The sequence below is a fragment of the Stenella coeruleoalba genome (assembly GCF_951394435.1).
Source record: "Stenella coeruleoalba genome assembly, chromosome: 20".
Classification (NCBI taxonomy): Eukaryota; Metazoa; Chordata; class Mammalia; order Artiodactyla; family Delphinidae; genus Stenella; species Stenella coeruleoalba.
Window position 1 is genome coordinate 5,010,686 of NC_137166.1, and position 18,600 is coordinate 5,029,285.

At 53.3% G+C, this 18,600-nt stretch overlaps 1 protein-coding gene across 2 annotated transcripts; it reads right to left on the reverse strand.

Annotated features, from left to right (window-relative positions):
• Positions 1-681: 681 nt before the first annotated feature.
• Positions 682-17,722, reverse strand: MLYCD (malonyl-CoA decarboxylase). Of its 2 annotated transcripts, none has more exons than XM_079906238.1 (5): positions 17,051-17,722; positions 8,336-8,448; positions 7,292-7,448; positions 4,430-4,582; positions 682-2,330 (listed from the first exon to the last, which is right to left on the reverse strand). In XM_079906238.1, exons 1-5 carry the CDS (start codon positions 17,588-17,590, stop codon positions 1,797-1,799), a joined length of 1,497 nt encoding a protein of 498 aa, XP_079762364.1. In that variant the 5' UTR covers positions 17,591-17,722; the 3' UTR covers positions 682-1,796. The 2 variants fall into 2 exon arrangements, with proteins under 2 accessions (XP_079762364.1, XP_079762363.1); XM_079906237.1 differs by having other exon boundaries at positions 8,340-8,542.
• Positions 17,723-18,600: the final 878 nt, after the last annotated feature.

Here is an 18,600-nt window from a genome sequence, read left to right on the forward strand (position 1 = left end):
TCAGCTCAGTCCACTCTGGCTGCTGTAACAAAGTACCACAGACTGGGTGGCTTAGAACAGCAGAAACTGGTTGCTGACAATTCTGGAGGCTGGAAATCTGAGATTGGGGGGCAGCACGGTCGGATGAGGGCCCTCTTTCAGCTGCAGAATTGCCTAGGGAACTTCTGAGGTCATGAGGTATAAGGACACTAATCCCATTCAGGACGGCTCCATCCTCATGACCTAATCACCTCCCAGAGGCTCCACCTCCTAATGCCATCACCTTTGGGGGTTAGGATTTCAACATGTAAATTGGTGGGACATAAACATTCAGAGCACGGCACCATCCATGTCCACCCATCCATCATCCAGTCTTCACTGGAGACTGGATGTAACTAAATGTAACACATTTTAAGTTTTTTTTTTTTTTTTTTTTTTTTGCGGTACGCGGGCCTCTCACTGTTGTGGCCTCTCCCGTTGTGGAGCACAGGCTCCGGACGCGCAGGCTCAGCGGCCACGGCTCACGGGCCCAGCCGCTCTGCGGCACGTGGGATCTTCCCGGACTGGGGCACGAACCCGCGTCCCCTGCATCGGCAGGCGGACTCTCAACCACTGCGCCACCAGGGAAGTCCAAGAAATAAGTTTTGATAAAAATGGAAAATTACTGATGGTTGTGGAAGCTGGGTGGTATGTACCTAGGGTCATTACACTATTTTCTCCACTTCTATTTTGTTTGAAGATTCCCATATAAGAGGCTGAACAAAGATAAGGCGTGCAGTGTGGGAATCAGGGGCTACGGTCTCAGGGGCCGCCTGCCACACGGAAGCAGTTGGTGCCTTAACTTTTTCCAAGCTCCTGGACGGTGGTGACATCAGGCCTGCAGAGCTCGGGGGCCTTCACCATCAGCTCAAAGCAAAACCAAGAAGGAGGGGGCTGCTTCCTGCTGCCTGACTCAACTTCACACCCGTCTCCTCACCCACAATCAGCAGCACCTCTGCCATCACCTCTGTCCTCAGGCCACACGCTCCAGGCCCGCTTCACAGAGCATCAAACCTGCCAACGGGCTGGCTGGGGACCAAGGGCACGGCTAACGAGGTCTCAGACCACAAAGACAACCACTATGCGATCGTGAGTAACCACGTGTTTAATGCTTCACAGGACAAACGTGTTCTTTGCTACGGAGTTCATCACGAACTTGAATCGCTATAACTGTCAAGTCTATAATGCAATTTAAGCCCCAGGCGACAAGAGCTCTCGTGTCCAATAACTTGGCTTAGTGAAGTTTGTGCAAAGTCACAAACCTTTTCACACGTTCACAATCTCCAGAATTTAACTAGTGAAGTGTAGCACAGCCCTCTATCCCTTTGCAATCAGCAGAGAGAAACGGCTAAAACGATCATGGCTGAACCACGTTCTACGCTGGAAGGAACATCTGTTCTCACCTGTGCCAGCTGCCCGGGTCCCAGAGTGGCTGACCCATCCACCTTGGGTCGAGAGCCGGCAGAGTCTCCATGGTTTCTGAAGACCATCCCAGGGCAGGGAGCCAGGTCAAAGGCCAAGATGGAATCTTCTGGAGAGAGCACAGCATCCCCATCCAGCCCACGTCTACCTGTACCCACCACTACCTTGCAGCGGTAACACATCTTCCCTCGTGCAAAGCCCGGGCCCGGCCTTCCGGTGTGACCCCGCCACGGGCCAGAGAGCACAGTTCAACTCTGGTTCACTCTAGAAGCTCCTTTGGGTACATAACCCCATCCCCAATCCCTCGGAAAATTATCCTTTTCCAAGCCGGGGACGTTGGCTTCAGCAAAGGTGACTTAGAGTTTGCTGTTCTTCTGAAACTGGGCCACCAGGCTGAGGACCTGCTCGGAAGCTTTGATGCTCTTGGAGCTGAGGTAGGTGGTCCTGTTGGTGGCTGTGTCCTCCAGGAAGTAGCGGTAATTGACCATGAGGCCACACGAGCCCGTGATGCCCTTGAGGCTGACGTCGGCCATCCAGTTGATGCGCCACATCACGGCCCCGTTCTGCAAGTGGAAGTTGGCCACGGGGTTCAGGGCGTAGCCCCGGTGCTTCTCCCCGTACAGGTACCAGGCGCAGAGCCGCATCAGGGGGGCCTGGAGCGCCCGGACCAGCTGCTCAGACTGGACCCACTCGCTGCTGCTGAGAATGGTCTTGAGGGTCTCATTCACGGGACCGCCCGTGATCTTGGAGATTTCTTTACACTCGGAATCTGTCAACAGTTCGTTCCTCCCGTGATCCTTTGCTTTTGACTTCAGCAGCCCCAGAAGCCACTTGGTGAACCCGGGGATAGGGGACAGACTTGAAAACGTCCCCAGGTGAGGAAACTCCTTCTGCAGGGCACAGTTGGGGTGGGGAAAGGAAGGTGGAGAAAACACACACACACACACACACACACACACAATTCAGCAGGTGAGTCACGGATTCAGAAACACCTCCTCATTTCTCGCTTACGTATCATTAACCTCCGTGTGCTGCTGTGTGGTTTACAAAGTGATATTTGCTGCGCACGAATCTTCTTCTTTCAAGGAACAGTTATTAAGGATCTGATGTGTGCCAGGTCCTGGAGGCAACCTGAGTCCCCAGGACAAGCCTTTACTGGGGTCTCCAATCTGCACCGCCATCCACAACGGCAAGTTGGGGGACCTGCCTGAAATTGGAGGGGTGGGCTGCTACGACGTGGGGTGCTGTCTTCTGACTACAGGTCTTGTCTTTCTAGCCCACCAGGCCCCTCCCATGGACTTTGCTGCCGCCACAGAACCTGGTTTGGTGCTTGGCACACAAGTACCCAGTGACTGTCTTCTGTTTGTTGAATGAATAACTGATCGCTCAACTATATAGCACAGTGGGTGCAGAGGATGGGATAGAAGGGGAGGTAACGGTTATGTCTCCACATCAGGTAACACGGTTCAATCACTGTTGTTCAAATTACAGAGAGATCGCAATGATCATTTCGAAGAACTCAGTATCTTCCAATTAAAAATGTAATATACGCTCACTATAGAATAAATTTTTTTAAATTTAGGACGGAAGCAAAGAAACCACCACACTCTCCAGGTCTGACAGAGTGTAACTCCTGGTCTTTCTCTAGGCAACTTTTGCAAGGGCAAGACAGTTATTTTACACCCTCATCCTGCTTTGTGCATTTATATCATGAGCGCTTTCTCACTGTCACTCAAAATTCAGAACCGTAACTTTAGCGACAGAACAATATTAAAAGATAAAACGATCCCATGACTTTTCCTAACCCTGTTCTTTTCACTGGGCATTTAAGGTGCCTCCTCCATAAACCTCCACGAACACCTCTGTGGAGGAGGGGCTGCCCTTCCCTCCCGATTTCTCAGGTGACTTTCCGGCTCCCAGCCCAGACGTGGAGAAGAGGTCAGCAGCAGGATGGCTCCTGGGCTGCCTGATTCAGAAACAGAACCTGCTGTATCACCCAGACCCCGGAGCCTGCCCCCCCTCTGACTGCCTTTCTGCCTCACACCAGCCCTGCTACCCGCCCACCCTCGCCCCAAGCATTAGCACCTTCAGCAAAGAAGCAGGAAATAAAAGAAGAAACTCAGAGTAATCAGATGTGCTTCTTACCGCCTCTGGGGAAAAAGTGGCAGGGAGTGATTCTAACGAAGCTGATACCCAACTGAATCCCAAGTTCTCAGACTTAAAACTGTGAATTTAACACGAAGCACGCAAGTATTTAAATTCCACCCTATTTGTCATTCTCTGAGGAAGAGCTTCTGCAGCAGCTGTCTGTGTTGAAACCACCAGAAGCGGAGAGTGCTGCTGTCAGAGCCAATTAGTCATGATCTAATTATTTTACCTAAAAATTAGATTCTGCACATTAGAGTTCACTCCAGCCCGTCATGAGACAGTTTTAAAAAGCCCAAACCCAGCGTGGACCTGAACATTTCTGTGTTTACCAGGGCAACCAAGAGAAGGCAATTATAAAAAAAAACCAGGTGCCAGTGCATTTACCCTCCAACTGCCCGGTCGAAGTCGAACCTCGATGCTCCCTCCCGGGCCACGAGTGGGCGAGGGTGGGTAGGGAGGTTGGCAGGGCCAGGACTGGACAGTGGGAGCGAAGGGGGCCCTGCTGGCGACTATGCCGGGACAGCACGTGCCCATCAGGAGCTGCCCCGCCAGCCAGGGTGCAGGGTCCCCTGCAGAAGCCGCCGCCCCCAGGACGCATCTGGATTTGTGGCCCATGAGAAGCCGGCTCTGAGGGCCTTTTCCTCGGCACCGCTTCCACCCCCTGACGAGTCTCGGGGCTCCTAGGAAGTGCCGAGGGGCACCTGGCACTCTTCCACCCCTCCTGATCGCTCCGGCCCAACAGCTTCACCCTGTCCGCAGAGGTGAGGGCAGAACTGCTGGGCCATCCCAAGGCGGGGGCACCGACAGAGGTGCGGCGGGGTCAGGGTCGAGCCTCGCTCACCTGCAGCTCCTTCACCACCCGCTTGATGAGGAAGGCGCCCAGCTCCACGCCCTGCAGCCCCTGCTGGGTCAGGCTCAGCGAGTATAGGACGGCTGTGGTGATCTTGTCCCGCTCCTCCGTCTCCGACGTGGGACTCTCCTTCACTATGATGGTCTGGAAAACATAAAGGACGGTGACGGGCGGCTGTGGATGCACCCGCCTCGCCCTCACCCCTCCTGGGGGTCCCTCGACCCAAGGACCAGGCTCTAGAGGCAAGCACCCTGTTCTGAGACCTCTCTGGAGGCGGCAGTGGTCTCACAACTTCCCTGGCTGTTTGCTCAATGTTGTATCATTTCTACCACTTTGAAATTCTCCCACAAGCTTCGCTGAATCACAACTGACGTCCCCTAGGTCTCTCTCAGGGGGGGTCTCTCTCTCTGTGCAATCTGCTGCCCTGCGACACCCCCAGACAGCACGCCAGCCCTCTGCCAAGGCCACGGGGCCCACTTCCTGCGGCTCCTGTGCGCAGGCTGCCCACTGCGTCCTGCAGGCGTCCCTCCTCCCCTCTGAATCCTAGCTGTTTACATTTCCCAGTAAGCCGGATGCAGTCCTACCTAAGTTTTCTTTCAGGAAGTGTACCTTTTTATGCTTTTCCTATGTACCTTTTTGGTTTTCTGTCACGTCCTTATATTTCCACAGTCAAACCACACGCCCGCACAGACACGTACGAGAAGCGATCTAAGAATCAGCATGACTCGTACTGGGAGGTCCCTTAGCCAAGTCCGACTTGATCTGCTCTGAGATGTGAGTGCGGGGCGTTCTGAGCTTTAATACCCTGAGGGCCACTGGACAGTAGTGGTGGAGACCTTGCAGTTGGCGTGGACACAGGCCTGCCAGCCTGCTTCTGAAGGACACGCTTATGCTGCTCTCAACTCCTACCAGCTACCCTGGATGCTTGGAGTAGGGGAGTCTGGCCCAGAGTCCAGGCTGAGGTCTGGAGCCCACAGACTTCCTTAAATTGCCAATGGGACGCGTGGGTCTGCGCGTGCCCCCCTCAGGAGAAACATCCTCAGCTCTCATCCCCTTCAGACGCTCGGAGGGTCTTTTCTGTGACTCCTGGGAAGCCATGAACCGTCACCATAAGGAAAGTTGGGCGGATAGTGACGCAGAGGCCGTGACATCCGGGGCCCCACCAGCCTCTCCTGCACCGGCAGCTGCCAGAGGAGCTCTCTTCCCATCATTCCTCATCTTGTTGGATCACCTCCTTTGTTTTTCAAGAAGTCTGTAGGTTATCTCGTGGTTCTGGACTCAAAATTTGTCTCCAGCAAATCTTTTTTTTAAAGTTTTCCAAAAAAAAACCCCCAAACCCAAACAAATGAACCTTTCTTTGATTATGTGAATGAGATATGCATAATATCAAAGAGGCAAGAAATAAATGCATGAAGAAAAAATCACAAATCACTCCACAACTGAACACCCAGTCCTACTGTTTACGCTCTGGGGAGCGCCTCTCCAGGTCGGTCCCATTGGCCCCAGGCAGGTACACACGTAAGTACGTGTGCACACAAAACCACGCACACACGCGGCTCTCATGTATGTGTCCGGATGCGCGAGTCTCCTCACACGGAAGGCACCTGCCCTCAGGGCTGGGACCCCGGCCCTCCACCGTCCCCACTTCTTCCATCATCCCGGGCAAAGCTCTCCCCTAGCCTCGGAGTCCCCATGTCTAAGGTGAGGACAGTAACGGCAACAAGCCTGAGTCACAGGGCGCTGTGAGCAGTCACACAGGAGGGCGCGCGCGGGCGACGCAGAAGGTCACACCAGGTGGGCTAGGCTGGAACCCGGATCTTCAGTCAATAGTAAGTCAAGGTTGACGTGCCAGGTCAAAAGTACAAAGCTAAATCCACACTTAAGCCCACACGTGGGACCGCAGGGTGTGTGAGGACAGGCCAGACGCACACGCCGTCGCTCCCTACAGCAGCCTCTCCCGGTGGGCACCTGGGTTATCACTCCCACCTCCAGACGATGCTGCAGGGGGCAACCGCCCAAACTCTCAGCTCTGAGCCTCTCCTGGGATAAATTCCTGAGACTGGAATTTTTAGGTCAAAAGGAACACACGTTTTACATTTTAATAGTTATTACCAAACTGCCCCCAGGGAGGCCGTGATGACGTCTAGTGCGTCATCACAGTGCAGGCGCCTCCAGACAAGCATCCTATGGGAGCGTCTCCCTGCTGACGAGCCCTCCGCCCTCCCATGCCAGGAGACGCTGCCCAGCGCCCACCTGACGTCTGCCATCACCTCTCAGCCTCCGAACAGGCCATTCCGACCCCGAAGCCACAGTGACCCAGGTGTGCCCACTTCCCCTCAACGGACCTGCTCTGCAGCCCCAGCCCCTGCCCACCGTGGGCCTCCGGACTGAGTGTTTCAGACACTCCCCAACGCCTCGAGGAGAAGCCCAGCTTGCTTCCGGGGGGGGGAACCACCACACTGGGCAGAGCGCTGGGCCCGTGTCAGGCACGCAGCACAGCCGACTTTCCAATTTCTCAATCGGCTGTCTTTTGAAACTACCCACAGGCACTCAGATGCTGAAGAGTTGATCCCCGTGCCCCTGCACCTGTACCCCTCTCATCCATAACAGCCTGGACCACGTCTCAACCCAAGGTCCACACACCCTGGCAAAAGCTTGCCCTGTCCCATCACTGCCCACACACTGCCCGCCTCCACTCTGTGGCTGCAGATCTGGAGACTGTGTCTAGCTAATGCAAAGATCCACAAAGGCCGAAAAGCAATTTATTTTCAAAAAGGGAGAAAACTAAGTTAACAGAAAACTTAAGGCACCCTGGGCCGTCCGCCCCGTCCTGAATCGACCGTGCACAGGTACCTGGATGCTGCTGGAGATCTCACTGGTCAGGGCCACGTGCAAAATGATCAGGGGCTCCCCCGGGGTCGAGCAGTGAGAGAAGAAGTAACACCTTCTGTAGGGCCCCACGCGCCGTTTCATGTCCGTCCAGTTTTTAACGGGATGCACAGCCTCAGCCCTGAAGAGAACGTGATGAAAAAGGGCAAGACAAAAGTACAAATCACAAGTTAAAGAGCCGCGGGGCTGATTCCTACTCGTACTATTCACTCAAGTCAAAGCAATCCTTTAAATACAGCTTCAGCGGACTCTGCGGGAAATTCAAAGATCATCTTAGCGCAAAACAGCGCTGACTGAGAGGAAGCACAACTGGTGACCGTTTAACACACAAAACTGTGCTCTCATCGCCGGTCTTAAGACTCGTTTGCCAGGCCCCGGGGGAGCAGGTATGTGGCAGATTTCAACACAGAGACCTGACCAGATGCCCGTCACCGGACATCCTACATCTCTTGCTTCCCCCGAATCTCTGCAGTTTGAAGTCCGCGCTGCCTGAGGACACGCATCGCCTGGTTGCTTCCATGGGTCCGGCGACCTCGGCCACCGCTTTGTTTCAACATGCGACGTGGCCGCACGCTACTGTCGGCCAGCCTGCATTTTACCGTGTCCGGGGGAAGGTGGGAATCACGCACTATACTGTGAATTTGGAGATTTTATCCAAGGGAGACATTTTCACAGCTGGCTGAGACAGACGGTTTTTGAGTTACTAATGCCAATGCTTGGGTCCAGTGAACCCGGGCAGCTCTGATCATGGGGTTGCTGGGGAGACGCGGGCCTGAGGGCTTTAAATATGAGCACGTGACCGAGACCCCAAGCGCAGGTTCACCGGCACGAGGACCAGCTTCCACCTGTGCCCCTTCCTCCTCCGTGGTCCCGGCATCCCCTGGTAGGACAGCCACCTTTGTGGATCCTGTGTTTGGGTTTTATCAGGCTTGGAACAAAACGTACACGGGAATGGAGACTGGCTTTCCGCTGAAACGCAAGAAAAGCGGAAACGTCATAAATACTTACTCACTGATTTTCTGCAGCATTTCGCACGGTGAACGCCAGGTGACCCGCTCCAGGTTCAGGAACCCGGAAGAAAACCATTCTGAGAACATGCTTTTCAGCACCCCGTTCATTTCCTGAAATGGAGAGGGGGGAGCGCTGGCCTTCCGAGGGAAAGACGTCCAGCCCATCCCCGCATCGCTGCCAGCACAGGGAATTCGACACCAAAACCTGATACAAAAGAGGAGTGGGCAGGATGAGGCTGTTCTGAGGCAGCTCCACCGGGCTCTGCTCTCGGCCACGACAGACCGAACTCAGCTCCACGTCTTCCCTCCCTCCTTCCACCTGCAAGACACCTGGGTTCCATCTGAGCTAAGTTGCCCAAATCAAATAAAGTGTGCCGATACATTCGCCGCCGTGAACACAGCTGCACACGTGATGCTAAGCTGACGCTGAACGGCGTCTCAGTGCAGGAAGCTCCAACACCCTCTCAGGAACATTCTCTGGTTCACCAAAAACACCCTTTCTTGTTTCCCAAGAGAAACGAGGACCCCACATTTCGACAGCTCTAAGGTGTGTGTTTTCCTATTTTCACATCTTGGTGGTCAGGACACCTTGTTCACATGATGGCGGGTCACGGCTTAGTCGGCAGCTTTTTCCCCCCCGAGTGGGCCGTAGAATAATAGTGTGTCGGGCAATCCATGCATTTAGAATGGATGACGTTATTCTAATTTCACTTACTTGTATTTATTCTACTTCCCAAAATGATTTGAGTCAACTTTACCATCAGAGATACATTCGCACTGAAACTTTTCAAGCAAGAATAGAACAAGAGGTAAGGAAAGGAGAGGACACCATGCAGGGGCAGAACCATCCCAGTTCAGTCTGTGGTGACTGCTGCCCATGTAATAGTGGTAAGCTTCGTGACAGCCAGAGCGGAGGGGACGTCCAGGGCGAGAGACAAGGCTGTTGTTCCTCAATGGCTGCGTCCCTTTTTCCCAAATCGACAGAAGCTTCATTTTTACCTGGGCACGTGACTGTTCAGGATAAAGTCTGCACTGCCGCCAGGGCTAATCATGAGACTGAGTTCTGGCTTCTCAGATGTAAGCAGAGGTATCCTGCAGCAGCTTCTGGGAACCTTGAAAGATGGCAGGAGCAGCAAAGGGCTGCTCTTTCTCTTTGTCCTTCCCACTGCAGGGAAGAGATGTCCTTCCATCTTTTTCTTTGTCCTCCCCACCGCAGGTCGGAAGGCGATGTGATGGCTAGAGCTGGAGCAGCCATCTTGGGCCATGAGGTAACTTTGGGGATGAGGTTTTCAGGGAAGAGCAACAAACAGAAGCCTGGGTCAACTGAGGGCACCGCAGAGCAGGATCTGCCCTGGGCTGCCTACGTCCAGACTTCTTCATGAAAGACAAACTTCTCTTATTCAAACCACTGCTGTTTTGAGTCTCTGTTAGTTATAGATGAACTGCATACTAACAGATATACTGCATATTATTATTGAATAACAGCAAACATCTCAGTATGTCTGGTACAGAATTGACCTTAAGAATCGCAAAGACCATGATGGAAAACACCTGTAAAACTGTACACAAGCTATAAAACTGTTACAGGGCCATTTCACATTTTAATCTCTGGTAAAAGGTCAAAGGACTCAGAACCTTGTCACTTGAGGATAAGTTGCAGGCATGGGGGTGGGTGGCTCAGAAAGGGTTTCAGAATGAAGCGAGGTCCATCTTTAAACACTGAAGGCCTAGGGCACACAAGAGGCCCCATGGCGGCAAGGAGAGGGAGCATGTCCAGGACCGACAGGGGGAAGGCACAGTCAGACTCCATGTAAAGAAGAGCTTCTGAGGAGCTAGGGCCACCCACAGAGGTCCTCCTGGGAGACAGCGGCCCTCCCCACGGGAAGAGATGAGCACAGGGTGGGCAAGAACACGGTGGAAATGTTTTAGAAAGGATTTCCACGTCGACAGGTGACTGGACCATGTGATCTCTGTAATTCCTCATAACTCTTTTTTTTTTTTTTTTTTAAGAGACGGGGTCTCGCTATGTTGCCCAGGCTGGAGTGCAGTGGCTATTCACAGGCGCAATCCCACTACTGATCAGCACGGGAGTTTTGACCTGCTCCGTTTCCGACCTGGGCCGGTTCACCCCTCCTTAGGCAACCTGGTGGTCCCCCGCTCCCGGGAGGTCACCATATCGATGCCAAACTTAGTGCGGACACCCGATCGGCATAGCGCACTACAGCCCAGAACTCCTGGGCTCAAGCGATCCTCCTGCCTCAGCCTCCCGAGCAGCTGGGACTACAGGCGCGCGCCACCGCGCCCGGCCCTCGTAACTCTTTATCCCATGGTCTAGTCTCCTCTACTGGCCTCTCAGCTCTGTAAGGGCAGAGGTCATTTCTGATTTAGTCCTCTGGTTCTCAAAGCCATCAGTGGGGTCCTCCATGTGGAAGATGATTTAACAGATTGATGGCAAATGAAAAAGAGAAGACAAACTGGAAAACAGTGACCAGGAAGTAGCAGGAAGGGAGGAGAAGGGATGGCTCACCAGGCAACACAGAACGGCTCCTTATAAAACTGTATTTCCTGCACTGACTACAGTGGTTCTCAGTCTTCCTGGGGTCCTCATACACTCTTGCACATGTGCTAAAAACTGGGGACACTCTCCCCAGAAAAATGCAAACACATTAATAAAACTCTGCACACAGCTTCCTGGGGTTCATGGAGCCCTTAGAAACTCAGTTCCCAACCAGGGTCCCCAGGTTGGGAACCTCTGCACTGAAAGGTTAGGAACGGACCAGCCGAGTTCCATGTAGGATGTACATGGAACTCTATGGCATCTCTATGAGACGCACAATAGGAACAAGTTGGAAAAATCTGCCTTCGGCATTCATTCAGTATTGATTATGAAAGGAATGGTCTGGCTGACGGAAGCGCCTCTTCTACAAGTCCCTTCGTTCTATTCTGGGCTACTGACAGCTATAACGTGGGACACTGGACACGAGATCCGGGAATCTAGGTTAAAGGTTACACATCTCCACCGCCCAGTGCTAACAGGACCGCAGCTGTTCAGGCTGGAATTAGGTGCCGAGGGCAGCAAGGCTACCCGATCTCAGACAGCAGGAGGCAGAGGAATCGTGTATGCGTCATGCTCAGTGATTGAGAAATCATTTATCAGCGACCCAGGACTCAAAAATACAACTGCTGGGACAACGTTCCCATCTACAAATGAGTTCATCTCTTAGTCTAGCTAAGGGCAGAATTTAGTAGAACCACGAGGACCACCAGGTTAACTTCAAAACAGGACAAGACACCAGAGAAGCTTTACAACAAACTGTGGTGCGGCTGGTGGCGTGGAGACCCTGCCTGATATGAGTTTGGTCCCTTCTCCAGTGTTCCGCCCGGGCTTCTGTTAAGATTCCCACAGGTCTCACCGTCATTTCTACATTCAAATCGCCCATCGTTTCCTAAATGCCAGCACCCTTCTGCTGCCCACAAATATCTCACGGTGCCCAGACCCTCTCTTAGAATGGGAGTCCCCTCGGCTTCACTGGGGATTGTATCTGTAAGAGACTGAACTCTTCAACCCCAAAGGGCTTTTGGAAATAACTCTGAAGAAAAACAAAAAGCCTGTAAACTGCACACACAAGAAGCACGCGCCTGCCCGCACACCGCGTACCCCGCTCAGGAGCTGGACACACAACCGCAAGTTCACAGGGCGTCTCGTTGAGGAGGGCAACTGATGGGTGGATTGGATTCACACCTCAGAGCCCAAAGCCCACACTTCCCCGCCTCGGGAAAGAACACGCAAACCCGGACTTGCGGCCACATGTCCAGGCATCATAATAAGCCTCTCAACTCACTTGGAACCTCAACAGAGAAGAAGAGCATTTTTAACAAAAAGAGCATTTGGTCTTGTAAGCAAAGGGACCGTCTCTTTTCCTGGTGTGATTAAGCTGCTTTGTGGATTTGGTATTACCCACCCCTGCCCAACACTGGATGACTGATTTACTGTTCTATTTCCTAAGATTAAAACTCGGGGTGGGGGGCAGGGGTCCTGCGATCAGAGAATTCAAGGACATTGACAAGTCCCTTTTCTACAAATTCCTCAATTATGAAAACAACTAAAATCCCTTTCTTGGGGTAAATCCATTAAGATCAACTCACTTATTATAATCCAAGAGTTGCTACAAAGTGGCATCAGAGGGACGGACCATCGCAGTAGAGACTTGGGATGAATCAAGAAGTCCCAGGCTGGCCTCCAAGACACTTAGGCTTCTAACGACCTTTTAATCGATGGGCAGCAACGTCCATCCTCTCTGCAGCTGATCTGCTATCTTGAAAACCACAGCAGACATCTGACGTCTGCTGGGCTGTAAAAACTTTCTACACAGCACTTGCATCTTCCCAGCAAACAGACTTGATACCGACTCTGAATTTCCTATCAGGAAGGATTAAGAATAAGAAGAGAAACCTCACCGGATTTAAAATACCCAAGAAAAGAGACCTGCCCCTGCCGGGCCTTCCGCCTTGGGCTGCACGCTGGGCTCCACTCAAACAGAAGCGTCAGCCTCTGGATTCTTCCCGTATTTCCAATAATCACAGCCCTCGGTCAGAGACCAAGATCTTGACAAACTGTCCTCATTCATAACCGTGTTTTTAGCCAAGCCCCGCAGTATTTCTAGAAGAGAAGCAGGCTGACCTTGGGCAGACTGACCACTATCGCCTCAGCAGCAGAGCTGGTTGGCCCAGGACAGTTAAGGGACGTGGCTACGATCACCTAAAATCACGCTTCAAAGCAGCATAACCGGGGCCTTCCTTCCCCACCTGGTGCATCTTCTGCTGTACCCACTGTTCTGTATGAGATGCCCAGTCAGCATCCCTTTGGGCCTCACACATGCCAGTTATTCTAAGGATGCCTCTGTGCTCACGAGATTCAGCAAACAAGAAGCTGTGAGGAGAAGCAGGGCACTGAGTCCAGTCCAGGGCAATGCCCAGGCCTGAGCCCACAGCAGCTCTCGTCCACCTGACATCAGCTGGCAGCTCCAAGGTCAGCAAGGGCCAGGGGAGAAGCACACCTGTGTGATGGGGTGCCGTGTGCACAGCAAGGGGTGCTCAGGTCTGCTACTCCCTGCCTCCCGGGCGTCCCGCGGCACCCTAGGCGCCTGGGGATCTGCGGCTCCTGCGCTGAAGCTCGAGGGCCAAGCTGCTGGTGGTTTCCAACACTGGATTCCTACAAGCGAAAAGCTCTAGCTTTTTAACCACCTCTTTAACTTGGCTGCAAAATCCAGAATGAAACAAACACGGAATCAAGATGGACCACACACACGTTAAGTGATTCTGGTGATTAATTACAATATCAGATCCCAGTGACGATTTCTATGGGTTAAAAAAAGTCAACTCTGAATGTTTTGAATGATAGGGATAAAAAAACATTTACGCAGCCACAAAGAGCAAGGGGAAGGGGAGCGACAGATTTAGCTGCTAGCGGTTTGAGGCACTCGGGCTAAGAGCAGGATTTCTAGGTAGAGAAACGCAAGAGGTGTGACGGAGCCACCTGAAAAGGCTTCTGCACCCAGCGTGTCCCGACCGTGCGCAGAGGCCAAGGTCAGTCTAGGGTCACTCACCCTCTGCTTGAGACATATCTTGATTCCACGTGACTTTGTGCCTTTCGGTTGGTGATGTTTTTCCCTTACGTGTGTGGACGGCCTTGGCTATAAAACAAGGGAACCCTGAACGTCTGAGGACATGGTGTTGCTGGCAGCTCTGGATCTCCCTGGGGCCAGCTCCTCTCCCACAAGTCAAGTCTCAGGGTCACAGCTTTGAGCTCTGATGATGTCCCTTCTCAACCTCATAACCAAGAGTCGTCTCTTGTATGTGGGGAAGAGTAAGGAAACGAGTCCAGTTATGTCTCACAGAATCGGATGTGACATCAGGAATCCCCCAGGACAAGGGCGGTCCCAGCGTCTGCTAGGATGTCTCTCCTCTCTCCTCTCTCTCTCTCTCTCTCTCTCTCTCTCTCTCTCTCTCTCTCTCTCTCGGCCGCACGGAAACCTCCCCTGGCCTCCAGGTTCCGTTCCAGGCTCAGACCTCTGAATGGAGCAGTCTGACCTCAGGACGAATGGGAGTGGTTAGCTGCTGGCTTCGCCAGATGGCAGGGCACCCGGGAGTCTATCTCACGCTTCATTCATCATTTTGCTACACAAGACGAAGGTCCCAGTTTTCAAGGAGCTGATCATCCACTTGCGGGGGAAAAATACATTTCAAACAACAGATTCTGTGGTTAATGTATCAAATCCAACTGAGTGGTACAATGACGTATCTATGAAGCTCAGAACCGGGTGGGGCCACCCTGAGCTGGAGCACCTGCAAAAGCCTAGCAAACGAGCTGGGAGTGCAGGCGGCTCTTTTTCTAACAGGAATCACGCAGCGGCGCGGGTTCAGGAACGTTCCATCCAGGAGCCAGCTTGGCTGGAGAGGAGGGTCCATGGAGGGGAGCGAGTAATGCTGGGGGAGTGGGAATGCGCAGGATGGCTGGTGGGCAGCAAAAATGCCAAAGGAAAGACACCGAATGCCATCCTCCTGGCCACGGAAGGTTTGATGATTTTTCGACAGAAGAGCAGAGACTGACCTGAGGTTTCAGAACAAGGTGTGTGCTGAGGTTGCTGATAAGATGGAAGCTTACACAAAGTCTTGGAAAGATAAACACAGTCACAACTAGAGAATATTAAACTCCTGAGTCAGTGAAAGTAAATAAAACAAAGCCATTCATCAGCTGGGTTGTCTTACCTTCCCTTCAGTTTTATAGAAAAAGGCAAATCTAAAAGAATAAGCCCATTTTCGATCTAGTTAGGTTGTCAACTAAGAGAGCTGGGGTGCCATGATGAAGTACACACCGTGGAGCGTGGAGACGGGGCTTGGGGGGAGGCGCTGCACTGGGCCTCGACAAGCTTTAATCACCTCATCTGTCCAACAGTCACCACATCTTGCTGAGGATGAAATGAGCAAGTGCGTGAAAGGCGCTCACGCATACCGTGCCCGCCCCTACCTCTTCCCATACTAGAAGGGAAGCTTCTGGACCAAGTGATCTCGGAGCCTGAGCACGCCTGGTACCATACAGACAGCCGATGAGTGGCTGAATGGATGGGTGGAGAGTTCCATCTGGGGACAGGTCACCTACCCAAAAGACATCCTACCTTGGATGAGGTAGACAGACATCCTACCTAATTCTCAAGCCTCCTATGCAATGAGAATTAAGTTTCAGAAGGCTTTCAGGAGCACCTGTCTCCGCTTCAAGGAGGAAAAAAAAAAAAGGTCTGCTTGGATTGCAGACGAAACCCAAGCCTCTCTTGGGAGGAACCAGATGGGTATGCACACAGTGTGTGGAACCCAAGGTCTCAGCCATTCAGATGGGGATTTAGTTGGGAACATGGTCGATTCAACACACCGGGATTCCAGGACTGATGTGGTGCCAATGCAATAAACAACTGAGGTTCTCAGCCTGTGACTCTTACAGCTGAAGGCTCACTGGTCCTAGGTAACACTTAGCATCGTAGATTAGCCAGCTATTATGAGCAATCAAATCATAGCTACTGTTATCATCCTGAGATTAACCCTATCCTAACTACACACAATTTTATGCATGTCGGGCTCCGTAGCCAAGAAAGATACGAAGGTTTCTGATAGACACCATAACTCACACAACATGATGAGGATATAAAGTGCAGAGCAAAGAACCTGGGAAATGTGGGTGTGGGTGGATGATCAGAGACATGCTTATTTGCTCTGAGGGCCTGGTCAAGTCATGTGACCTCACGTGAGAGGTCGCCATGTGGAGACACGCTTATCACCTCCCCAAGAGTGAGGCAATGAACGTAAAAACCGTTACGCCAGTGTCAAGAGTTCTTAAAGGAATCGTTCAACTGTTCAATTCTTTTTAAAGCCAACTGCACCTACTAACCTTCTGAAGGCCAGAACGTTTACAGCATTTTTGGTTTACTAAAAGAGCGAGTTAGTGGTCCCACCATATTTAACATCGATAGTAATAAAAGGACTATAGTCAACTATCAGCCACCTTTCAAGTCATCATTATTTAAATCTTAATCTATTTATTTGCATCTAACCTGAGCTCACTGTGCTAAACACCTGATTTCCTCAAGAAGTCAACTTAGAATCCTATTTTAGGGCTGAACTCAGGAAGGTAAAAATACCCTGGTCATAGTTACGAGGCAGAGAGAAAATAGAAGGCATCCAGACTCCTAGACGGTGGCGACCTCGAGTTCTAGTCACCTGTGTACGTTTCACAGGACTTTTTAGGACAAGGGCTTACACAGTGGGTCCTGCGACTAACTTTTACTGACCCCATCCAGGTCTTCAGAAAGTTACCGGATGCTCGGTTCGGTCCGCATTCAAGTGTACCACATGGACGAAACCTCTCAGGTAAAAGAATGAAAAAGAGATTTTATGGAGCACGCTCATCAGGAACGAGGCGTGACAGTCACCTTGAAAGTACGCGAGGGCCGAGTTTCTATAAAGACAAGCGAGGTGACCCTAGAGGGAGGCAAGGACTGGGAAAGCGTGGGAAGGAAGGGGACAGGGTTCGGGGGCTCTGACTCGGGGCGAAGTGTGCGCGGCTCCAGGCAGGGGAAGGTGGAATGCTTGGGGCTTGAGGAGCGGGTGAGGACGACATGGGGAGAGCCGCCAAGGGTCGGGGGCGGCCCGGGCGGGGCCTTACCCGGACGTGCGGTCCCTCCATCAGCTTGAGGGCCTGAGCCTCGAGCAGGTCGGCCCGCAGCTGCACCAGGAAGCGCACGCCGCCGTCCAGCTTGCTGATGTGGTGGAAGAGGCTGCGGTAGCGCGGCTCCAGCGCGTAGCGCAGCCGGTCCTCTGCCTGCAGGAGCACGGCCGCCTCCCGCGGCTGCTGGAGCAGCTGGAGCACGGCGGCGCTCTGCTCGGCCACCTGGCCGTGGTCCACGCCGAAGCCCCGCGCCAGGCGGCCCAGCAGCTCGGCACGCTCGGCCGCCTCTGCCAGGCCGCCGTAGAAGCTCACGAAGTCCGCGCACTGGTTCTCCGCCGGCGCCGGCGTCTTCTCGCGCAGCCCGTAGGCCGGCATCGCGGGCACCGCACGGTGCAGCAGCTCGTCCATGGCCCGCTCCAGGGCGCCGGCCGCCGCCGCCCGTCCGCTCGACAGCCGGGTTCCGGGCGGCCGCAGGGGGAGCCGCAGCCAGAGGAGGAGGAGGCGCCCCGCCGACACGGTCGGCCGAAGGACTGGCATGGCGTAAGGATACAGCTGCCTGAGGAACGCCAACGCCGCCGCCGCCGCCGCCGCGCTTCCGGCTTCCGGCACGCGCCAGTCCGGTTGCCCCAGCCCGGGGGACGGGCGGGGCGGCGACCAATCGGAGGGCGGAGCGACGGGGGCGGGGCGGAGGGCGGCGCGAGGCCAAGTGTGGCCAAAGGTAACCCGGGAGGCGACCAATCGGAGGGCCGAGCGACGGCGCGGGTGGCGACTTCAGGGCAGGCCTCTGCCCTGTTATCTAGCCACCCAAAGTCACCGCCTCAGTCCCTCTCCTCTAGGGCCGAGCTCTCCAGCCCCAAGGAACATCACGGTCACCTAGGGAACCTGTTACGCACGCAGATTCCTGGCCCTACTCCGGAGATTCTGATCCAGTGTGTCTGGGGAGGAGCGGAGCAATCTGCGTGCCTACGAAGTATTCGTGGTGGTAATTCTCTGGCAAGGTAGGTTTTGTCTTGGCCCCTGCCTAGGCGCTCTCACTTACCCAGATGACCCCCCAGAGCTAGGCTTCCAGCTGCCTGCTGGAGAACTTTCTCACCGATACGGCAAACCGGGCTCTCCCAAGCATCTGGTTCCCCAACCTGTCCCTCCTTCCTTGGTCCTTATTCATTCATTCATTCGTTCCTTCATTCAACAGAGTGTTTATTAACCGCTTGGTATGTGCCAGGTCCTATATGGGGCACGGGGATAAAATAATGAACCAGATAGACCTGAACCTGCTGCAGGGAGTTTACAGTTTAACGAGGGAGACAGATGATACCAAAACTACAAATTGTGTTAAGTGCTATAAGGGAAATAAACAGGGTGGAGTGATACAGCTGGGTCAGAGCGGACGTCCCACTGTGGACAGGGTCATCAGGGAAGGCCTCTCTGAGGAGGTGACATTTCAACTGATACCGGAAGCGGGGGGAGGTGGGGAGGTGGGGAGAAGCTCACCTATCCATTCTCCCAAGTTCAAAAGCAGCGTTTTTTATAACCTCTTCCCTGCCTTT